Source organism: Ammospiza nelsoni, chromosome 2 (assembly GCF_027579445.1).
Source record: "Ammospiza nelsoni isolate bAmmNel1 chromosome 2, bAmmNel1.pri, whole genome shotgun sequence".
Taxonomy (NCBI): Eukaryota; Metazoa; Chordata; class Aves; order Passeriformes; family Passerellidae; genus Ammospiza; species Ammospiza nelsoni.
This window is the reverse complement of record NC_080634.1, coordinates 116,639,542-116,662,947: the sequence shown is the minus strand read 5'-3', so window position 1 is coordinate 116,662,947 and position 23,406 is coordinate 116,639,542. Positions and strand designations below refer to the sequence as shown.

Here is a 23,406-nt window from a genome sequence, read left to right as displayed (position 1 = left end):
AAGGTCTTCTCTGTCTGCTCCTCTTCTTGTCTCCCTCATTTCTTCTGTCTCGCCTCTCATTTTGTGTCTTCCCAGCACAGCCAGGTGAAGTGCTGCTTCTCCCTCTGACTGCCTCATTTCCCCTCCTATTTTCCCAGGAAAATTTGCAGTCTGGGTCATTAGTAAAGAAAATTAATTTGCCATAAAGAAGGGTCCTGACTAACGCTCTAATTTGGAGTCATAGTGACCCCTCACCTGAAATTTCTCATTCCTCTCCAGTCTCACAAATAATTCCCTAGACTAAGGAAATTGAGGAAATTCAGTTTAAGCAAGGGCCAGGTGAGGAGACACCTGGAAGGAGAGAAACACAAGTAAGAAACAAAGCCGTTTTTAAAGTAGCAGAATTAGAAGAGGAAATGGGAAAGGAAATTTCAAAGAAAGGAAAGGAAATTTCAAGGAACTTTCAAGGAAAGGAAATTTAAAGGAAAGGAAAGGAAATTTCAAGAAAAGGAAAGGAAATTCCAAGGAAATTTCAAGGAAAGGAAATTTCAAGGAAATTTCAAGGAAAGGAAATTTCAAGGAAATTTCAAGGAAAGGAAAGGCAAGGCAAGGCAAAGTAATTGAGTTTCCTGAGCAAAAGAGGAGAAAAAAAGAATTAATTGGTTCTGTTTACAGTCAGCTCTAAAATTTGAGCAGTAAAGACAATGATTTGGGGTTTAGTGGAACAGGGACTGGGGTGTGCTGTGTCCTGTGCATTCTGCCCATGCCAGCACTTTGGAGGCAGTGAGGGATGTGAGTCCCAGCTTCAGTCCTTCCTTGCTCGTGTTTTCTGAGGCAGAGCAGATGCATGAAAGGTTTAGTCCTTCTTCCAGATGCTTGTAAGCCTTTGTCCTTGCAATCCTCAGAAGCAGGGGGAGGAGGAATGGATCTCTCTGGATCAGAAAACACGGGCTGGGAGATGATCTGAGGATGGGCAGCCGTGTGTGGCAGCTCTGATGCTCTTTCTGATCAGCTTTATTGACAAGCTGGCATGTCTGTAAATCCAGGCAGACCTTAAAAAGTGCCTGGCAGGGTCTAAATTCACACAAGGGAAAATGTTTTCTACAAAATTTTTTAACTGAGTAGCAGAGATAAGTTGAGAGAAATCCTCAACACAGAATGTGTAAAGCACTACTCAGATTAATTTTTGCCTTCCGTGTAATCATTTTAAGTGACTCAACTATTTTCAGTTTTTTTCCCGTGCTTAAATCTTCAAGAATTCATTGGAAACTCTAAAAACACCAGCAGAGTAACATTCACTCTCTGATTTTGATCCCTTTTAAAGATTTTCCAGCTATCTGTAACTTTTATTTCATTTGGTTTACATTCCTTCACTGTTATTACATGCACTTATTTTGTTTATTGCAATCTGGACTGGTGGCAAGGCCGATTAACAGCTGCTGAACTCTGCTGGTTAAAAGCTCCCTTTTCAGTTGTACACAACCTTGCCAAAATCCAATTGCTCAGGCTGAAATTTGTCATTTTGATTGCTTGCTTCAAGCAGAATTATTTTGGAAGGGTTCAGCAAAGTCATTCCAGTACTTTCCAAAAATGAGGCTTGAGCAAAATGTTAGCACATCAAGAAATTAAAAACAATTTCTGGTGGCCTTTTGTCTGACTGCTTTGAGCCTTTGTCACTTTGAACAGAAATGTAAGATTTGTCATCTGGGATGTGACTTTTCTATCTCTTATACAAGTCCTGCATTTGTGTGGGTTCAGTGAAGCAGTTAATTCTTTTTTTTTCTGTGAAAATTTAACATCACTGACCCAAATAGTAAACACTAAAGCAATTAAACCAACACTGTCTTTGAAAGGCTTAAGGAGATCATGGTTTTCCTTGATTGCTGCTACATTCAGTGATGCTTTGATCAGGAGCTGAAGCCAAAGGCAGGGTGGTGCCCTTTCTGTGCTCCCAAAACACCACAATTGCTTAGGAAAAAAATCTTCCTCCTTGCTTGGGAGCAGAGGGTCCCAGAAGCTGGAGCAGGCAGGTAAAAAGGATGGGATGACAAAGGAGTTAATTAGGGGCTCCTCAGGAAGGTGGAACCACAGAGGATTAGGCAGGATTTGGTATTTTTGGGGTGGGAAACAGGACTGGGAGGGAGGAATATGGACTGGCTGTGTCACCATGATATTATATTATATTATATTATATTATATTATATTATATTATATTATATTATATTATATTATATTATATTATATTATATTATATTATATTATATTATATTATATTATATTATATTATATTATATATTATATACTAAACCTGTACTAAAGAAAGAGAAAGGATACATCAGAAAGCTAGAAAAGAATTATAATAAAACCTGTGACACTCAGAGAGTCTGACACAGCTGGCTGTGATTGGCCATTAATTAAAAATAATTCACATGCTGGGTTAAACAGTTCTCCAAATCACATTCCAGAGGAGCAAAACATGGAGAAGCTGAGGCTTCTCATCTTGCCAGGAGAAGAAATCCTGGTGAAGGGATTTTTCATAAAATATCATGGTGACAGGCTGGGAGGAATATGGACTGGCCGGGCTGGAATTCTGATGTTAGGGAATGTCCTGGAGCAGTTTTGGGGAGCAGGAACATCCAAATAAAGACACAGCATTGTTGGGGATCGCTGGGGGCTGTGGTGACCATCAGGGCTGGGGCAGAGCTGGGATGGACGAGGTGGAGCAGGAGCAGCCACCACATCTGAGGGCATCAGAGCTTTCTCATTGTTCCTTTCCTGACAGCTTCATGAATCCCACCCAAAGCTTCATGAATCCCACCCAAAAAATAGTCAAGGTCATTGCCTTTGCTGCTGATTCAGGAACAGGACAGCAGCCTCCCACCCCTGCCAGTTACTCCATTAAAACTGGTGTTGATTTAACAGTTCCAAGCAGCAGTGCTGAGGAGCCATGTGGCTGTCCATATGTTGCATCAAAATGCATTTTTTGTGCTTTAAATCTAGGAAACACTGTGCTCCTAAGACCATGGAAGTTTCAATGTCAAAAATTCAAGTTGCCCACTCAGTGATTCAGTTCATTTTGCCTAATGGTATCAGTTCTTTTTGTCATTTATTAACTTTCTCGTGTTCAACTTTGTAACCTGAATGTTCTTTTAAGATAGCTTTATGTGTGCAATAAACTTAGAGCTGAAGCAGGAGGGGAACCTTTATCCCCTGGCCTCAGTCAGATTTTCATGTCAATTAGTCTATCTGGCACAGGGTTTAATAACTTTCTAATTGCAATTGCAGCACTTAGCTGAATCAATGGCCACCCCTCCTAATAAAATTGATTTTAAATAGGCGTTGTTAAAAGGCACCAGGTGAAAACTTAGTGAGGTGAAAACCAAGATAAGGTTAATAGGAAGCCTCATTTTCTTCTAGACAGCTCATATTAATAAAACTTGCTTTTTGTTTTGCCTTTACATGTTTTTGCATTGAAAAAAAAAAATCGAAGTTACAGAGGAATCTTTCTTTGATGGGAGGATTAAAAGGGGGGACAGAAGGAAAGGAGGCAGAGGATGACAAAAGGGATTTGTTCCAGCTCTGAGGGCTGGAAGGCAGCAAGGCTGGAGGGCCAGTGTGGTACCTCACACAGCACTTGTCTGGCAGCTCAGAAATGCACCACACTCCCAGCACGTACAACCTTCCTTTGTGTCCTCAGTGTTCTGTGTGGGTTTGTGAAGTGCACCATCTGTCAGGATAATGAGACCATTTTCACTTCCCTGCTCCATAACCTCCTGATGTAGATGCAGAGCTCGGAATATGGACCTGCTTTCTCTTTCTTTTATTGGAAAAACATGCTTGCTTTTACCCACATAAAAAAAAATAAAATAAAAAGGAGTGTGGGTGTGATTAATCAATACACAGGCTATAAAAAGGTGGATACTCCTCCTTGCTACACACCTGAGAATAAGCCCACTGCAAGGCAGCATTAATGATCTACACTTGAGTCAGATGCTTGTCAGAACACAGAGCTGCACTCTTGGGGGAGAACAACCCTCCACCCTTTTCTGGAATAGCACTGAGTTCAAAAGAGGATGTTGCTGAGTCAGTGCCTAGGACCTAGAAGGTTTGGAATTCTGTTTTTTTATGAGGTGGGGGAAAGGGGAAAAAAAAAAAAAAGCAGAAGTAGGATTTGAAGTACTGTCTAGTGGCTTTGGAGCCCGACCTTGCTCATTATCTTTGCTGCTTTGGAAAGGCTTGGAAAATTACATTACCTTACAACCATCAGTCCTCACTCAATAAACACAGAGGCTCAAGGCAGGGACAAGAAATCCCACAGAGCTTTGGTATTGACTCGTTACAATTCCAGGCTTCAGCCTCCCCGGGCAGAACTGCCTTTGGGTAGTGAAAGGGCTGCTCAGGAGGACACCTTGTCCTTCTGGATTCATCCCCCCTCTTTTTTAGGGTCTGCTCACTGCCATTTTTTACTCCCTTATGCTAAACAGTAAATTGTCCTATGTGACAATAAGGTCTTTTTTATTACTCTGGGACAAGAAATTAGTGGAAGAGCAGAGCTGTGCTCCAGTTCTGCATCAGAGCCAAGAGTCGTGTCCACCTCAGCATCAGTTTCCACAGTAGGGGTGGGAAAAGAAGAAAACATGGCAAGGATGTGTGGCGGGGCTGGATTTCTTCCATTAAGGAATGATGAAGCAGTAACTTTGTGTGCTTTGGCATGGAAGGAACATGTGAGTGTAACTGTGCTGTGAAATCAGAGCTCTCTGTTGAGTGCACCATGTTGGGGAGCTGCACAGGGAGGTGCTCACTGTGGTTTCCTGAGCTCTGCTTGCAGATCCCAGTGTGATATCAGTGTTCCTTGGCTTGGATCAGCCATGAGCATCATGGGAATACCTTATAAAGTGTTCTTGTCCTCTACAGATGGCCACCCAGCACATCTGACACCCACATTTTATTCCTCCTGCATTCTCAGGGCTGTTTTGGCTGCCTTGGCCACAGGCTGGGTTCAGCAAGGTTCCTTGGTTCAGGAGGGTTCCTTGGTTCAGCAAGGTTCCTTGGTTATGCAGGGTTCCTTGGAGCACCTCCACCCTCCAGGATGGCAGCAGCCATCCCCTGGCTCACTTTTAGCTAAGCAGCAGAACACAGGTTTGGTGTTCCTTGGTTCAGCAGGGTTCCTTGGTTCAGCACGGTTCCTTGGTTCAGGAGGGTTCCTTGGTTCAGGAAGGTTCCTTGGTTCAGCAGGGTTCCTTGGTTCAAGGAAGGTTCCTTGGTTCAGGAAGGTTCCTTGGAGCACCTCCACCCTCCAGGATGGCAGCAGCCATCCCCTGGCTCTCTCTTAGCTAAGCAGCAGAGCACAGGTTTGGTGTTTGCTGTAGCTGCTGAATTCAATTACAGCTCTCTCAGAAATTGTCATCTGGCTGCTTGTTCACATGAAGCATTTGATATTGCTTGTGTGGTGTTAGCTGTAATCCCTTATTAGAGGTATAGAAGGAGTCTTATTGATGTACACATAAAGGCACACAGTGTACACAAAAATTCACTATCTCTGAATTAAATTGAAAGGAGAGTGAGGGTGCTGATACAGTTTTTTTTTGTCTGTTCAACTATATTTCTATAAAAAGAAAAGTGTATGCACAGTGTTCAGTCAGCTCCTGAGGGAGCATGAGAGGATCCAGATCAGCTCCACAACTGGCAGCTTCCCTGGCCATCTCAGCAGAGGGAACAAATGTTCACTCTGACCCTCTGCTGAAGGTGAGCTGTTCTCTTCTTCTCCATCCCATGGGATCAGAGCACTCAGCTGGAGTTGTGGGAGAAGGTGTGCCTACCTTTATTTTATTTTCTTCCTTCCTGGAGCAAACAAGATTTCTTAGCTGCTGCAGTTTCAGTGTAGTAGTTTTTATGAGGGCTAAATAATTCATTTGGTGAGAAAGAATTTCTCATGAAATAGCAGATAAGTGTGTTCATCTGAAATTCTACAGTGTGTAGTCCAGGCAGCACTCAGGCTCAGGCAGTGTAACTCATTTAGAGAACAATGCCTACATCTGAACCAGTCCCTCTGAGCTGCCTTTAACACTAATGGAGAATTAAGCAGTATAGGAAGGGATTCAAGGGTGAGATTCATGCTGTCCAAAAATATTGGAGTTGCACCCTTGGAATCCTTGCTTTTCTCCATTGCTAAACACCTGCAAGTTTGGCTTCATTTATAGATCTCAAAGATCTTTTCCAACCTAAATGATTCCATAGTTCTAAGTTAGAATAAGGATTTTTTTCCCCCTCCTAGAAATTGGCCAGATCTTTTTACCTAGAATCTGGTTTTGAAATATTTGGCCTAATGAGCTTCTGCAGAACATGTAACCTGGCTTTCCAAGTGGCTCTTGGGCAAGACAGCCTGGAACACACTGGAACACACTCACAGTACCCTGCAGCATTTAATTCTTTCTCATCCTCTTTCAGAGCCACATTGCCACTGGATCTTCATTTATCTCCCCTGTGCTGCTGTTTCAGTGTTATCCTACATTTTCCTGAGCAGCCCCTCCTCTCTTCCTAAGAAAGTTAAGCAAGCCAGCCTGCAGGGGAAATAAACAGAGACTGTGGCTCTTTGTGTTCAGTGGAGACATGTAAACTCAAATTAATGATTCTGTTCGGGTAACAGCCCAAGCAAAAGAAAACAGTGGAAATTTCCTAGATCCAACCCTCCTGCAACAGGATTTCTTTGCTTTATGGTGGAAAACTACAGCTGGGTGACTGCTTTCAGGAGTCAGAGATGTTAAAATTCTGTACCTTTTGTGAGAAAATTTCATTCTGTGGAGCAGTCAGTAAAACTTCTGGTCAGACTGAATCTATCTGGCACTCTGGCTGAGCTTGTGGATGCTGGAGTGAAGTGGCAAAGCCAAGTGATGCAGGAGCATGTGAGAGCCAGTGGCAGGCCAGGTTTCATGGTAAATTGATGTCCATCAGAGTTTCCTGGTCTTTGCTCAGGCTGAACTACCTTGGAGCTGCTCTGGATTTTACATTCATCACATCTCTGGGGCTCTCCTGAAGGGATGAGTTTGGTTTTAAGGAGGGGTGACAAACTTCCTTTTGCCAAATGCTCTCCTAAAGGAATCTCTTAGAGCAGGTTTGGTCATCCCAGTGTGTTTTTACCCTCTGACAATTCTGTTCTGTCACTAAAAGACTCCAGGTACTTCCTTAGGCATTTTTAACCTCACAAGCTCCACTTCTACCCAATTATTGACTAGTTGCCTCCACAAGCATCCCCAAACTGGCAGGTAGTGCAAGATGTTAAAAAAACATGGTACATGTGTTAAAGCAGTGGCTTTTTTTGTGTGTGTGTGATTGTGCTAAATTACTTTATCCTATTGCATCCTGAGCAATAGGATAAATTATTTAATTTATTAATTTATTTAATAAATAAATAGCATACTTATATTTGTGCAAATAAAAGCTGCACTGCTTGGTCATTATTAAAGTTGTTTGTTTCTTGCACTTAATCTGTGCAGTAGAGTGTTTCTTATTGATAATGTTTACAAGGCTTAGAAGATACTGAAATAAAATCATAGAATAGTTTGGACTGGAAGGGTTCTTCAAGCTCATCTTCCAACCACCTCTTCCATAGGAATGGATATCCACTATCCCAGGATGCTCCAAGCCCCAATATCCAACATGCCCTTGACATTTCCAGGGATCCAGGGGCAGCCACAGCTGCTCTGCCAACCTGTGCCAGGGCCTGCTCACCCTGCAGAATTTCTCTGAGAAGAAGGGAAGAATTTCTCTGCAATATCTCCTTTGCTTCAGAATGTGATATTGAATGGCAAAGCTCAATTCCTGTACTTTACCTCTGAGTGGGATTAAGTCATTTGTAATTAAAAGCTGTGATAGATTTTACAAGAGGAGAGTATTTTCTCACTGAGACTTTCCAAGTGCTGATAAAGTAGTTTTTATTAAAATCACCCTGTAAACTTAAAATAGCCTCTCATTAGTTGCTAACAGATATGCTGGTATGCAGTGACTCCAAAAAACGCCTTTATTTTCCACTTTGAAGATGAGCAGGGCAAAGCCTCACTCTTCTTTGTGCATGGAAAAAACCATCTTCTGACTCCATAGCACGGCTCTTTTGATTGATTCCTCTCCTTTGTGTGACTGACAGGTTTTGCTCTGTAACCCGTGCCACCTTCCCCAGCTGCTGTCACTTTGGCAGGCAGGGGTTTGATCCCCCTTTCCTGCCACTCCTGGGTGGCATGTTGTGATAGCTGCCACTTCTCCGAGCTCCTTCCCCAGCTGCTCCTGAGGGAGCATCCCTGGAAAGCAAAGCTGAGGGAGGCAGTGCCACACTGGAAGATAAAATCCTCTGGTTCTGTGTTTTCCTGGTGAGTGCCCTCAGGTATCATTGGTCATCCCACAATTAGCAGTGAGTGCCAGCTCATTCTGAAGCAGTTCCTCTGCAGTCTGGAGCAGGAAAGGGTTTGGAAGTGCTGTGTGGGGGTACCAGCTGTGGGTTTCTCTGGGTCTGGATTGAAGGCACTTGAGATGGTGTTTCATGTTCACACTCAGGTGTTTATTATTTCTGATCAGTAAAACAGTCTCACTACTGTGAGTTCTGCAGCTTTTCCTCAGAAGGCACAAAATGGCAACAATCTCTTGTTCCAAGGGCTTTTAAGACTGAACTATCCAATGAAGAACTGACACCTGGATTATTTTCCCTTTTACCCCAATAACTGATCCCAAAGAGCTGCAATGGGGACTTTTCTGCCCAATTACAAAATGCCACCCAAACCCATGGAGAAGAAGGAAGAAGCAGCATGAAGAAGAAACCCAGGACAACACCCTGTGCCCTCCATCTTGCTTCCATCCACAACATACTAAAAATCCCCAAACCTCAATGTCTCACCAAGTGATACACCTACACTGCTCTCTATAATCTATTTCACACTTTTGTGGATTCTGGTCTATCTTGAAGTCTGGGAAACTTTCTCCATGGATGAGGGTCAGAGTCAGTGCTGCCCTGGGGGTCAGGGCACCCCAGAGCAGACACAGAAATGTTCCCAGTGCCCTGGGCTTCCACAGTGCTGGGGGCAACATCCCTCTTAGAAAACAAAATGGGTTGAGAGCCTTTTCTATGGCTCTCTCTTTTCTATGGTTTTGATGCAAAGGTGAATCAAAAGGGCTGAACTCGGGGGTCCCATCCTTTGCTGCCACAGTCCCTTGGCAGAGTCTGTCTGGAACAATCCCAGCCATGCTCTCAGATATTCAGGGAAGCTGTGGATGATGCCTGAGCTGTGCTGGGGCCTTGGATAATGTGCTGGTGTCGAGGTAGCCCTGAGGAAGTTCTCCCGTTGTTATTTTAAACGTTACTGCTGAAGACACTTTTGCAAAGGTCAGAGCACTGAGGGGTGGTGGAGGGGAAAGAATTTATTGTTCTGCATTTGTAACCACATTAGGGCTCCCAGCTCGGGCTGGGAGCGCCTGCATGCTACCATAATAGGGAAATAACTGATCATATATTAATCAAGCAGTGGAGGAGCCAGTCAGGAGGGCAGCTCGCTTCATGCACTGCTGAAATGCAGCTCCCTCCACAGCAAAGCTGGTTAAAGGCACAGTGTTTAACTGGGAAATGAGACCTGGAAATGGCTGAGGAAATTAAAACCACATTGTAACAATTCCTATTTCAAACTTGGCTGGAGCCTTGGGCAGCTGCAGAATGAGACTCTCACAATTCTGGGCTGAATTTGTGAGGAGGATTTTGGCATCCTGACCTGTAGGAGAGGCTGAGTTAGGGCTGGGTGTGTTATCCCTGCTGGTGGGTGTGGAAACCCAGGGCACAGGGAATATTTCTGTGTCTGCTCTGGGGTGCCCTGACCCCCAGGGCAGCACTGACTCTGACCCTCATCCATGGAGAAAGTTTCCCAGACTTCAGGGTAGACCAGAATCCACAAAAGTGTGAAATAGATTATAGAGAGCAGTGTAGGTGCATCACTTGGTGAGAAATTGAGGGTTTGGGGTTTTTAGTGTGTTGTGGATGGAAGCAAGATGGAGGGCACAGGGTGTTGTCCTGGGTTTGTTCTTCATGCTGCTTCTTCCTCCTTCTCCATGGGTTTGGGTGGCATTTTGTAATTGGGCAGAAAAAGCCCCATTGCAGCTCTTTGGAATCAGTTATTGGGGTAAGAGGGAAAATAATCCAGGTGCCAGTTCTTCATTGGATAGTTTAGTCTTAAAAGACCTTGGAACAAGAGATTGTTGGCCAATTTTTGTGGGGCTTTTCCAGCGTGCTGAGCCTGGTGTGGGCAGCATGCAAAACTTTAGATAAGATAACAATAAACAAGAACCTGAAGACTGCAGAGATCCAGTGTGTCTCTCTTTCCTGACACAAGACCACTCCAGGAGGGTCTCTCTGGCCCCAGCCAGAGTCCCAGAAGTCGGGGAATTGGTGACAGGTACCCTGACAGATGGGACATCATTCTGCAGGAACACAGGGATCAGACAGGAACTGCACTCTGTGCTCCTTGGGGTCCCTTCCAGCTCAGGAAATTCTGTGATTTGCGTCAGTGCCAGCACTTGATCCCCAGCACCATTTCCCTTCGGTTCCCAGAGCTGCCACTGAATTTGCCAGCTTAGCACCCTCAGACACAGCTTTAGCTGGTAAGAGATGAGATTAAGAGCTGAAAACAGGCTGGTTTTGTTTGATAGGTTCTCAGTTAAACTTGCAAAAAGTTTGATATCCGTGTGGGAATGTGAATTAGGGCCTCTGGTTTCATTCCCAGAATGCCTCCCATGAATTATGTACCTATCTGTGCATCAGTTATGTGTTTGTAAACCATTTTAAAAGGCTGGCAGTGATCCATTAATTACTTTGAAGATGAGGAATAATTGCTTAAACAGTATTAGCATTTAAGGAAAAACAATATTTGTCTCTATATTAATTGTTGAGCAAAATCAATTCATCTGTAGTTGGCTACAATCTAGAGAATGCAATTTCTGTAAACTGAATTTTATTGCTATTCCTTTCTGTTCCATTATATTACCCCAATGTACATATTTTTTATGCTACTTCATTTATCTTATGTCAGAAATAATATTCCTGTTCTCCAACATTATTACAACTAGGAAAAAAAAAAGATTAATCAGACATTTCAAAACCTCATGCTGAAATAACATTTTTAAAATTATAGAAGAACAACCATTATTTTTTGCAGCAAAACTAATTTTTCGAGTTTGAGATAGCAACACCATATTCTGAAAGTAAAGGTCAATTTGAAAAATAAAAGATTCTGCTTGCCTAATAAGGTCATGTTCTTTATACCAAATTGTAATTTACAGATGAATCAAATGATATTAATTATTTCTGGCTAGCTTTGAGTGATATTCTGGGGCCAATTGGTGTAGTAGAGATAAAAATAGATGTTACATTTAGTCTATCATTAATGATAACCTTTATTTTTTTTTTCCACATGGAGCTTTTGAAGTGTCAGGAGACTGCTGAGCTCCAGGGGTTGCTTTTCAGTTTCAGAGATGGTTCCTTTATGGACTTTGCATTTCCCCAGCATTTTCCACCTTCAAAAACCTGAAAACAAAACCCCCTTGTGTAAAGCTGTAATTCCCAGCCATCAAGTGCCTCTCTCCTGACAAACCCAACAGGGAGCCCTGGACTCTGGAAGGCAGCCCTGGAATTTCTGGGTTCCTTTTGGAGTGACAAAACAGGAACAGCTTTAAGGATGGAGTCCTTGTCACAAACTGAACATCTCACCCTGCAGCACCTCTGATGAGCAGGAAGGACAATTATTGTTCCTAATCTAATTAGAGAAAAATTCTGTGCTTATTAATGAAGAGGCTGAATCTTTGTGTCCAGGAAGGCCCCTGGCAGCTGGGCTGGATGGGGAATTGTGTGTGCAGCAGGAGCAGGGCAGGGATTGTCCCTCTGTGCTGGCTCTGAGAGGCCCCTCCAGGGCTGGGCCCAGTTCTGCTCCTGCAGGAGAGCCCTGGAGGGGCTGGAGCGTGTCCAGGGCAGGGAACGGAGCTGGGCAGGGGCTGGAGCCCCAGCAGGGGCTGAGGGAGCTGGAAGGGGCTGAGGCTGGAGCAAAGGAGGCTCAGGGGCCCTCGTGGCTCTGCACAAGTCCCTGCCAGGAGGGCACAGCCGGGGGGGTCGGGCTCTGCTCCAGGGAACAGGGACAGGAGCAGAGGGAGCGGCCTCAGGCTGGGCCAGGGCAGGCTCAGCCAGGGAGGAGCTGGAGCTGCTGCAGAGCCCAGAGGAGGCTCCAGGATGGGCAGAGGATGGAGCAGCTCTGCTGGCAGGAAAGGCTGGCACAGCTGGCATTGCTCACCTGCACAGGAGAAGCTTTGGGCTGAGCTCAGGGTGGCCTTGCAGGGCCTGGAGGAGCTGGGAAGAGAGAGACAATTCCAAGTACAAGGGAGAACGGCTTCACACTGACAGAGAGAAGGTTTAGGTTAGATATTAGAAGAAATAATTTATTTACTGTGAGCTTAGTGAGGAACTGTAACAGTTTACCTAGAAGTTTTATGGCTGCCCCATAAGTGGAAGTGTCCAAAGGCAGGTTGGACATTGGGCTTGGAGCAGCCTGGGACAGTGGAAGGTGTCTCTGCCATGGCAGGGGTGGAGCTGGATGATCTCTGAGGTCTCTTCCAACCCAAACCATGCCATGATTCTGTAACTCCCCTAAAAAATGAGTCATTTACTTCCTCACCCTCAAGTAGATAGAGAAGGGAAAGAATGGCCAACATCATCTCTTGGCTTTTAAAACTGTTCCTTGTGAGGAGTAAAGTGTGGCCTCCACACCTCTGAGCATCCATATGCTTTCTCCAGCTGGCTGGTTGCTCTGTGGAGTCTGGTCAGACAAAATGACTCTTCCCATCACATAAAGATAATGCTGCACATGGATGTCAGCATCCATGTGATTCCTGCCCTTTTTGCTCCTCTTTAATTAGGGGCTGTCCTGCCTTATTGGATAGGCTGGTGTAATAGCTTGGGATAAAGATTGTCACAGCTTGAAAAATCTTTGGAGCAGTGAGAGGTAATGATCCTGCCTGAGGCAAACAAACTCTGCTTCTGGCCCTGTGATTCTGTCCCACACTCCATTGAATCTTTTTTCCCAAACGCTGCAGTTTAGCCTCTGAAAAGTGCAGTATTTTTATGAGTGTATTCCATCTTTGGTCTGGCCCCATAATTCCTGTTAGATGTGAGCAGGGGCAGAGGATGGATCCTGAGACATGAAATGCCAGGGAGAGGCTTCAGCCCATGTGATTTTTCATGCTGAATGTTTTTCCAGAATGTGACAAGCAATTTCTGTTTCATCTGGAAGATGGGAATTTCTGAGAATAAAGACTGAGTCCCCTTTTCCACCCCACTAACCTTTTCCCTTCCCTGAGCAGTTTTGGGAAGGACTGGTCTGTTCAGGCTGTGTTCAAATGTCACAAAAGACTGCTTGAAACTTTTGGCCCATATGGAATAAGCAATGTTTCCTTTTCCCAGCATTATCACAATTCATTTTGCTTCATAGCTGAAAAGTAAATGAAAGAAATAGCTGGAGGCACATTTACACTGTGAATAATTACATTTGCACCACATTTCTTCAGAGTTTGATGGGTAGATTTATGTGTAAGATTTTGTTGTTTTCCTTCAGCTTCATCCAGTGTTTGCCATGGATCACAGGGCACTCTAGCAGATCATGGCAACAGCATTCTAATGCTGTTTCATCTGGAAAAGGAAAACACAGATCTTTCTTCAGCTGCAGCAGTGCAAGATGATGGGAGACTTGGAAAGCAGCTCATTAGCTGCTGCTTCAGGCTCTCCTGCTGGGATGAGTGCTGCCTGTGGTGAGGGAAAACCTGTGCCCTATAAATTGTGTCACTTCAGCCCTGCAGTGTGGTGGTGCTGGGGTGTGGGGAGCCCCTTTTCAGCAGGCACTTCATGTTGTTTTCTGTGGCATTCACATTCTCTGAAAAAATCCCTTTACCCAGGATTTTTCTCCTGGGAAGCTGAAAGGCCTCAGAGAAAAATGAAAGCAATAATTATCTGATTTGCTTCTCCTGTGTTTTGCTCATGTGGAATGTGTTTGGAGATTGTTTACCCACAGGTGACTGTTTCATTGGATTCTGCTCTGAGTTGTTTTCACTCTTTGGCCAATCAGGGCCAGGCTGTGTCAGGACTCTGGAGAGAGTCAGGAGTTTTCATTATTATCTTTTTAGCATTTAGTAAGTAACCTTTCTAGATTGTATAGTATAGTATTCTTTAATATAATACAGTATAAAAAGTAATAAATTAGCCTTCTGAGAACATGGAGTCAGATTCATCATTCCTGCCTTCTTTGGGACATTTCCCAGCAAATACAACAGTTCTCCAAGGAGTTTGCCCCACCACTGATCAGATTTGCCTCAATTGGCACCAGAGCCAGTCCGTGGTTAAATGTGATTTTGGGAAATTCATTGGGTAACAATCTTTGGTTATGCCAAATCTTTTGGTATGCCCAACTACTGCTGGCAGTGATCAGGGCCCAGCAGGGACAGGCACTAGTTCCCCTCGTTTGTCAGGGTGTCTTTGGAAGAGGCCAGCAAAGTATGAAGAAATCTTTCAGGGAAAGCCTTGCAATAGCTGAGTTTAGTGGGAAGGGTTAGGAGGATTTATTTATTGTGGTGCTAATAAAAGCAGAGTCCCCCTCAGAAAGCAGAAAATGCAGGCCAGGGCTTATCAACCATCTCTGAATCCTGTAAAATCACAAGAAGTTCAGGAGTTTTAAGTCTGCTGACAACAGTTTTGGGGTTTTTTTCCCCTGGTTTTCTCCTGGGGGTGGGTGTAGTTCAGGTATCCTCAGATACCCATGTGGAAGGAATCATCATTTAATTTAGAAAGTGAAGATACCAACAAAAGGTTGTGTGTGGCAGAGGGTGGGGACGGAATCCTGATGCACCTTTATTGCCACATCAAGGCAGCTTGGGAACGTGGTTTGCTATCAGAATGGTTGGCCCCCACCAGCAGGAATGGAAAAATCAAATCCAGGAGTAAAACCTGTGCCAGTGCTTACCTGTGCTGTGGCCTGCTGAGAGCAAGAATTTCCTGGGTTTTCAGACCATTTCCAAGGTAATTATCCCTTGTGAAAGGAAAACCAGGAGGGCATGAAAGAGGAGCATTTCTACAGGCTTGCTTTCAGCTCTCTGCAGAAATTTAATGATTTGAGGACTCAAATCCAACAGCCTGCACGCCTGAGATATGTGAACAACTACTGACAGGTAAAAGTCACTGTGCCATGGGTGGATATGGAGTAGGAAGGGTGCAAAAAGGCTTTAATCTTTTCATCAGTGCACTGAGGTGATTTCAAATCTCTGCAGTTCCTGAGCCCAGACTGGGTTTCCATTGTAATCAATTGGTTAATTCTTAATTTGTAGAATCACAGAATGGTGTGGGTTGGAAGGGACCTTAAAGATCACCAGGTTGCAGCTCCCCTGTCACAAAGGAGTTGGAACTCCTGCTCCCAACCAGTAAAACCATGTTGTTTGCAGGGTGTGATACTTTTTAAATCACAAGGCTGCTTTTAGGGAAGCAGCTCAAGGTAAAAGCTAAAATTTTATTCCCTTAGACAAAGCCCAAGCTGGCACCCCACTGAATTTTCTCCCCAGACTGACAGTCCATCTGGTAAAGTGTCTGTATTGTGACAGGTATCAATAGGAAATGGTTTGGGGAGAACTCCAAGAAAATCCACTCCCAAAATTTGGGAAATACCCAATCCAGCTCTTTTCAGTTTAATATAGGACTTAAACTATGTTAACTATATGTACTTAAACTAACTCTTTAAGCAAATGTGTCTGTGCAATTATATATTATTATATATTCTCTATGTATGCAAATGTGGATGGACCATCCATGTATAAAAATAGTGAAATATGGGCATAGGGAGAAATAAAATTATACAGAAATGTCCATTATATTACATTACTTACACAGATAATGCACATGTTGTTTTGTATATATTATGCATATATGTGTAATCATTGTATTTCCCTAACATCTGCTAATTATGAATTTCTCCTTTATTCATATAAATATCTTGGCCCATTTGAACACTTCTGATTTCTTAATTACAAGTCTAAGTCACGGCTGAAAACTTCTTGTCCTAGCATTTCTTAGTGGTGACAGGAAAATAGAAATAGAGAAGAGCTCGTGTGGAATTTTGATTTCGATGTCAACAACTGCAGGTTAAATAAAAGGAAGTTAGACCTTAAGATACTGTGAATTATTTATTACAGTTGATTTTAAAGCAGTGATGATGGCATCAAGCAAAGATTTAAGTGTCCTGGAAATTTAGAGACAAATTTCACTAAATGCTGCATTTTCTTAAGTGTTAATGTGAGATTGCTGTGTCACTGTTGCAAGTTAAGATAGTGCTAAAACTTGGCTGTAATAGGAAATGAGCTGTACAGGCCAGATTTCTTCAAGAGGTACAGACCCAATTGTGTCTGTTCATCCACCCATCTGGTTTTCCCAACTGGCATTTCCAAAGGACAGTAATTATTCCTCTGAAAGGCTAAAATCCATGGACAGACTCCACTTTTACTGTTAGGTTGCCTTTAACCCATAAATACCAAATCAAAATCAGTTCCAGTTTCTCCTTGGCTGTGTCATTTCCGACCTTCACGTCCCTTCCCCACGCAAGATAAACTATAATTGTATTTCTGTACTCAGGGTGGTTGCATTGCTTGAATAGCTACACAAACCATGCAGATTCTCAGATTTAATGACATGATTCTGTGATTTAATGACATAAAGTTAATGGATTGATTTTGTTCCACACAAGTCTTTGTTTTGATAGCTTAGCTTTTCATTAGCCTGTGTAATAAAATTTGGTGAGCTCTCAAGCTGTTCTTTTTTAATCCAGATTTTCTCTTTCTTCTTCCATTTTCATCTTTCTTCTTAAATGTTTTCTAAATAAAACAAAATACCAAGTGAACATTTGTCTTACATTAGCATAGCTACATTTATTTGATTACTGTAGTTAAAATAAAATCAATATGGGATATTGCAAAACCTTCCCTTTAAATGCTTCTTCTGTTTAGAGTGGTCTGTAGAAAATGGACACAAAAGCTGAGTTTTGAGTAAGAACAAGACATAAAGGCAAGAAATCCTGTAGGACTGATGCTAAAACCATGGAATGGCATCCCTGTTTTCTAGTGTGCAGGACAGAGACTATAAGGGGGATAAGTTTATTTTCATCATTTTAATATGAAAATTAAAATAAATTGCCTTTATTTGCATTAACCGTACTTGGAGATGAGCATCCTGGAGGTAATAATGTCAAGAATTAAGAGCAAAGTGGTTCAAAGTGGGTGAATTCCCCCAAGCAGAGCTCCCTGCAGACTCCTGGTGTGACGTGCACTGCAGGCTGGCACACAAGAGTGGCATCAGTGAGTTTAACAAACCAGTTTATGGTGAAAAACTCAATGCTGTGACAAGGTTAGTGGGGCAAACGTGCTCCCACCAGCTCAGTCCAGGCAGTTCAGGGTTATCTCTGCAACCAGGGCAGGAATTTTCCCAGGGCTGCACTTTTAACTTGTAGGTGGGTGAAGGAAAATTCAGCAGAGTCAGCTGGGTTGGCCACGTGGAGGCCGAATGCAGCTGAAGGGAAAGCTGGGGCCTGGGAATAAAGGAAGGCAAAGAGCCAAGGATTGAGGATGAAAGACAAGAGCAGAGCCTGGAGAGAAGTGAGGGAAGCAGCACAGTGGTGGAGAGATTGGACATAAATGATTCAGAGGGGAAGGGATGTGCGTGTTGGAAGGGATGGGGCAGGAAACGAGGGGAAAGGATGGAAATCAGCCTTAGGAAAGGAAGTCTTATCTCTTCCTCTCATGTTGGAGGTGTGATAAGAACAGGGTCTTAATGCCTCTACTTTAAAATATTTTAATCTGCCTCTTTTTTTAGAGTAAACGTAGAATAATTGAGGTTGGAAAGGAACTTTAAGTTCTCCCTGCTGGGGGGCACAGAGTCGTTCCTGGGCTGTGAGGACTTGCCCAGATGCTGGATGAGTGCTGAGCACCCTTTGGATGTTGCTCCTCAGTGCCCAAGCTCCCCAAACTCTGTCACTGGGAGGGGTTTGATGTAACTTGTGCCAGGTTTTTTCCCTGAATCTGCTCCCCCTTTCCATGTCTGTGTCTATTGATGCCTTTTCCTTGGTCTGAAAATTGAGATATGGTTAAGAGATAACGGGCTTTTACCTCAGTATTTAATAAGGATCTTTAGGAAGAAGGAGAAAGCAGCAGAATTTTCCACCTGTGTTGTTCAGTGATCATCCCTGTGTGAAAAAGCTGTTGATGTTTTTTGTTGTGTTTCCTTTGAGCAGATGGGCAAAAGAAGGTCCAAGAGGAGTTTGACATAGACATGGACGCGCCAGAGACAGAGCGGGCGGCCGTGGCGATACAGTCCCAGTTCAGAAAATTCCAGAAGAAAAAAGCTGGCTCCCAGTCCTAGTAGCTACCTCACAGCTCAAAACAAAGTAATCCTGAGATGATTTATCAAGATCAGAAATAACACAAAGATGCATGTACAGAAATTATCAATATTTAAAACCCCATTGGCAGATAACAACCCATGAGCTTGTGTGCGACTTCATCCCAGATGTTTCACGCCCATTATCCTCTGTAACTCACCATTTTACTTGATGTTGTAATAAAAAGTTAGGGTGAAGTAATTAAAGTGTCTGCCTTCATCTGTCTTTCCATATTAATCCAGCAAGTGCAGCGTTACAAATGAACCCAGCCCAGATGCCTGTTTCCCTCTCCACCTAAAGCTCAGAGTCATAACAGCACCGTATGTGCAGGGATTTTTGCTGAGGGATGAGATAGATGCATCTCAGCCCTGCTTCCCTCATTTGGAGACTTCCAGCTGCCAGCAAAATGTAAAAATAAAATTACTTTCTTGTAATGAGTTGAAAGTAAATAAAAAAGAAAAAAGTTGCAGACAGAAGCTGGCATGAGGGGTGTAGGAAGCAGGGAGCAGTTTATTTTTGTCTTGCAAGTGTGTCAATGAAGTGGTTTGAGTGGGGAAATTTTGCCTGTCCTTCCTCTTTGCATGATAACATTCAGAGATCTTGGACCACGTTGACTGTTATGGAAAGAAAATAATAAACCAGACACAAAATACCTTTGGAAATTTGGGATTGATTTTTGTCTGTAAAAATAGAAACTGACCGTCTAAACCCTATTTCCTCATGTGGTTTTTCAGTCTCTACATAATCAACAACTGTTTCTGTGCCATCTCTCTCTTTCCATATTATTTTCAGTGTTTGAGGAGTAAATCATACCAGGCTTCCTGTGTCCATTTGCACTGTTCTGTATTCAGCTTTGAGCCCCTTTATTGGTGAGTTAGCCCAGGTTTGGATCGACAAAAATCAGCTACAACGTGTCTGAAGTGGGGAGGTGAGTGGTGACAGCTTGCCAGCCTTGCACCCCTTCAGGGGCACAGATCCAGGGGTCATTCCCAGCTCTGCCCAGGGGATTCTTTTCCTTCCTCTCCCACCTTCCACAGGAGTGTTTGATCACCAGGGCAATGGATAAATGCATCATTAATCACATTTAAACAGAAATCCAGAGCAGGGGCAGGAACAGAGGTAAGGAGGGGCCTCGTGGCTTTCCCAAGGAGCCCATCAGGGCAGCAGTGCTGGAGAGATGCAGAGCTGGGGGATTACAAAGGAAAAGGGAAAACCTTCTACAGGTTCAGGCACTTGGGGTGCTGGGCATCATTTTGGAGATGGTGCAAAAAGTTCTGGCCCTGTGCTGGCTACAGGGAGCCCTCAGGGATGCTGAGCAGGAGAAATCCTGTGGGCAGAGAAGAAAGCATGTGCAAACATCATTTGTGAGCTGCTTGAGGCTGGGGAGGAAGGCACAGAGAAGATTTTAGAATTAATTTTTGGGGGGAACAGCCAGACCCTGCCTGTGGCGTCTCTTTCTATGTCAGGTCCTAGGCATGACTTTCCCACTCATCACCTGCAAAGTCAGCTCAGTGCTTTCATTGTTTATTTTTCTATCTGCACTGTTCCTCTGCATTTCAGAATTTCACAAATAAACCTCAAATAACAGTGCTGCTGTGCTCAGAGTGTGGTTTGTGGAGGCCCCAGTTCCCCCACTCGTCTTTCACAGCAACTGCTCACCATATAATGATAGCCTAAGCATAATAATCTAAAAATTGTAATGGCTTTGGATTGTTTTGGTGCCATTTTGTTTAGATGAACATATATTTGTAATAAAAGACTGCATTTGTGTTCTGCATTATGTCATTTGAAACAGCATGAGCTCTGTAATGGCTACTTAATTGAATAAAAACTATGGGTAAGCACTAGGCTTTTATATTTGATCTGACATTCCTTGGACTTAAATTTCCTACACAACAAGAATAATCATATGGTTGGGACACAGAGAAAATGATTGCATTATTGAAGCACAGCAACAGGGGCTGTTAGTAAATGAATTGTGGCTCTTCCAGCAGCAGGGCTTTTCTTCAATGTGCAGTTCAGAGTGCATCTCACAGACACAGCCCTAATGAACAGAGAAACATAATGAGGAAACAGTGATCTGGCATGAGATTTGGAATAATTGTGGCTGCCCCTGTCAGACAATTTCCTTTTCATGTAAATGTGTTTGCACACAGATTTGTGTTCCCAGGAGAGCTTTCTTGCTCCTGAGTCCTGCTTTTCACTCATCTTTTGCCCATATCCAAGGTGACAGCTGTTAATTTCTTTTCTTACCACTAACTCACAATTTTCAGAGACCTCTCTGGGTTTGGCTGAGGTGAGAAAAGGAATGGGATTCAACCAGGATGGGTAAGAGGACAGTTAATATTCCAGGGATAATGTGGGTCTTTTAATTTCCAGACACTAAGCTCTGCCTAGCTGTGAGTAATGCAGTAATGGAAATAAAGATTTAATTTAGGGGGATCTCAGTGCTGATAACCCCAAAGTTCCCATAGGTAACATGGAAGAATACTCAGAGCAGTGGATTTTGCAGGAAACAGGGTTATGGCTCCCACCCCTGACACCCAGACACATCCATGCTGCCTCTGCTCCAAATTGCTGCCAGATTATCCCAAAAGAGAATAACCTACAGCTGAGTGATCAGGACAATTGCCTGAGCCTGTGAAATCCTTAGCTCACAATGTTGCCTGGACTGTAAAATAACCTGTGGAAATAAACACAGAGGAGACCAACAGGAGCAACCAAAAGCCATGAAAAAGCACAGGAATGCCCACACAAGGAAAACAGCAAAGAATGTGGAGTCTGTCAAGTTAAAGAGAGAAAAGCAAGCCACAGCCAGACCTGTGGGGAAAGTGGAGGTTTTGCAGAAAGTAGAAATGGTTTTTGGATTAATGCCCAGAGCAGAGGCTCCCACAACTCAGTCAGAGTTTGGAGCAACCTGACAAAATCAGAATCATAGAATCAAGGCATGGAATGGGTTGGGTTGGAAGGATTCTTAAAGTTCACCTCTTTCTGATCTTCTTTTCCATAGGAAGGGAACATCCACTGTCCCAGGCTGCTCCAAGCCCAGTGTCCAACCTGGCCTTGGGCACTGCCAGGGATCCAGGGGCAGCCACAGCTGTGCAGGGCCAGCACCTGTGCCAGGGCCTGCCCACTATCCCAGGGAACAATTCCTTCCCAATATCCCATCTGAACTCACCCTTTTAGTATCAACAAATGAATACCAACAAATCACCAGGAGTGCACAAGGTTCACCTATTGTATTTGCAGGGAGTGTCCCAACAAAGGCAGGAATGATGAATCTGACTCCATGTTCTCAGAAGGCTAATTTATTACTTTATATTACTATATTATATTAAAGAATACTATACTAAACTATACTAAAGAATACAGAAAGGATGCTTACTGAATGCTAAAAAGATAATAATGAAAAGTCATGACTCTCTCCAGTCCTGACACAGCCTGGCCTGATTGGCCAAAGACTGAAAACAACTCACAGCAGAATCCAATGGAACAATCACCTGTGGGTAAACAATCTCCACACACATTCCACATGTGAGCACAACACAGGAGAAGCAAATGAGATAAGAATTGTTTTCCTTTTCTCTGAGGCCTTTAAGCTTCCCAGGAGAAAAATCCTGGGAGAAGGGATTTTTTCAGGGAATGTGAATGCCACATTCATCCATGTGATGGAGGAGCTCAGATGCACAACATCTGCCTCGATCAAACCACTGCTCCCACTGGCCTCAGCTCCAGGGACAATTAACAACATATTTTAGAAATGTCATTTAGAAAGGGCTCTAGCAGAATTCAGGGATTTCCAAAGAGCAGCTTCATTAGGAGTCTTGAGAGAAAACCAAAGAGATGAAGTGATGCAGTCATGATACATCACCAGCCACACAGCCACTGTGACTCCAAAACCTGCCTCCCAGGAGATGAAAGGAGGGAATTGGGAACCCAGGGACACCTGGATTTTCCAGAAGTTTTAAAAGGGTTTCCTTGAGTGCCTCTCAAAGGAGCTGAGGTGTGGGAACAAAGGGTCCCGCAGGAAAACAAGTGAGGTGACAATTTGTTGTACAGGCTCCCCTGAGCAGTGAGCACAGCCCCAAGGCTGCCAGAACTCAGGGAGTGTTTGGACAACACTCCCAGGCATAGGGTGGGATTTTGGGATGCCTGTGCAGGGCCAGGAGTTGGGCTTGGATGATCCCTCCCACTCAGGATATTCCCTGACTCCAGATTTCTCAATATTAGCTCTATACCAGTGTTCAAAGCCCGATGGGGAAAAAGCAGAGTGTACCATCAATATGATGAAATGAATATTTAGACATTTATCTCCTGGAAGCATTTAAATGCAAATATCCTTCTCAATGTGAAAACAGCAGAAATCCCTTGTATTGGTTTATATGATCAAGACAATGTTCAGAGGGGGAAGATCCAGGAACTTCCCCTCAAAAAGAGAAGCTCTGCCATTTCTAATCCATTAAAGCCTAGTCACGAATGGGTTATTTAGCTCAATTCTTAAATTAAGGCAGTGCATTTTTTTTCTGCTTTATTTTTTTAATCCCCAAACTCTCCCTGACAGATGGTCTCCTGCCTTTTAGTATCTCTAGTGATGGTAAGGCTAAAACCTTCCTTGGCAGCTTGTTCCATGGCTGAACTTTTCTTAAAGCTATAAAGGTTGGTTTGTACTTTAAACCTAAATCCTCACTCCTGCCATTTAGATTAATTTGTTCCAGTCCAGCTATACCCAGTTCCCCTAATCTTATCTTGTAGGTCTCCTTTTCAACCCTTTTCCTTATTTTTTGTTATTCTCCTTTGAACTCTGCCAGTTTATCTGTGTGCCTGGAATGAAATGCAGCCATCCAGATGAAATGCACCCAGTGCCAGGCACAGCAGCACAATTATCTCCACTGTTTTACGAGTGATGAGCCCCTCACCACAAATTTACACAGCTTTTGGCTTTTTTTTTTTT

General features: G+C 43.5%; 1 protein-coding gene across 1 annotated transcript in view; it reads left to right on the top strand.

Annotated features, from left to right (window-relative positions):
• The window catches only part of PCP4 (Purkinje cell protein 4), a 56,365-nt gene extending 36,063 nt beyond the window's left edge, over positions 1-20,302 (top strand). The window contains exon 3 of the mRNA XM_059466573.1: positions 18,309-20,302. Coding sequence (XP_059322556.1) covers positions 18,309-18,436 — 128 coding nt within the window. The 3' untranslated portion in view covers positions 18,437-20,302. The remainder of the gene's footprint in view (positions 1-18,308) is intronic.
• The last annotated feature ends 3,104 nt before the right edge of the window (positions 20,303-23,406 follow it).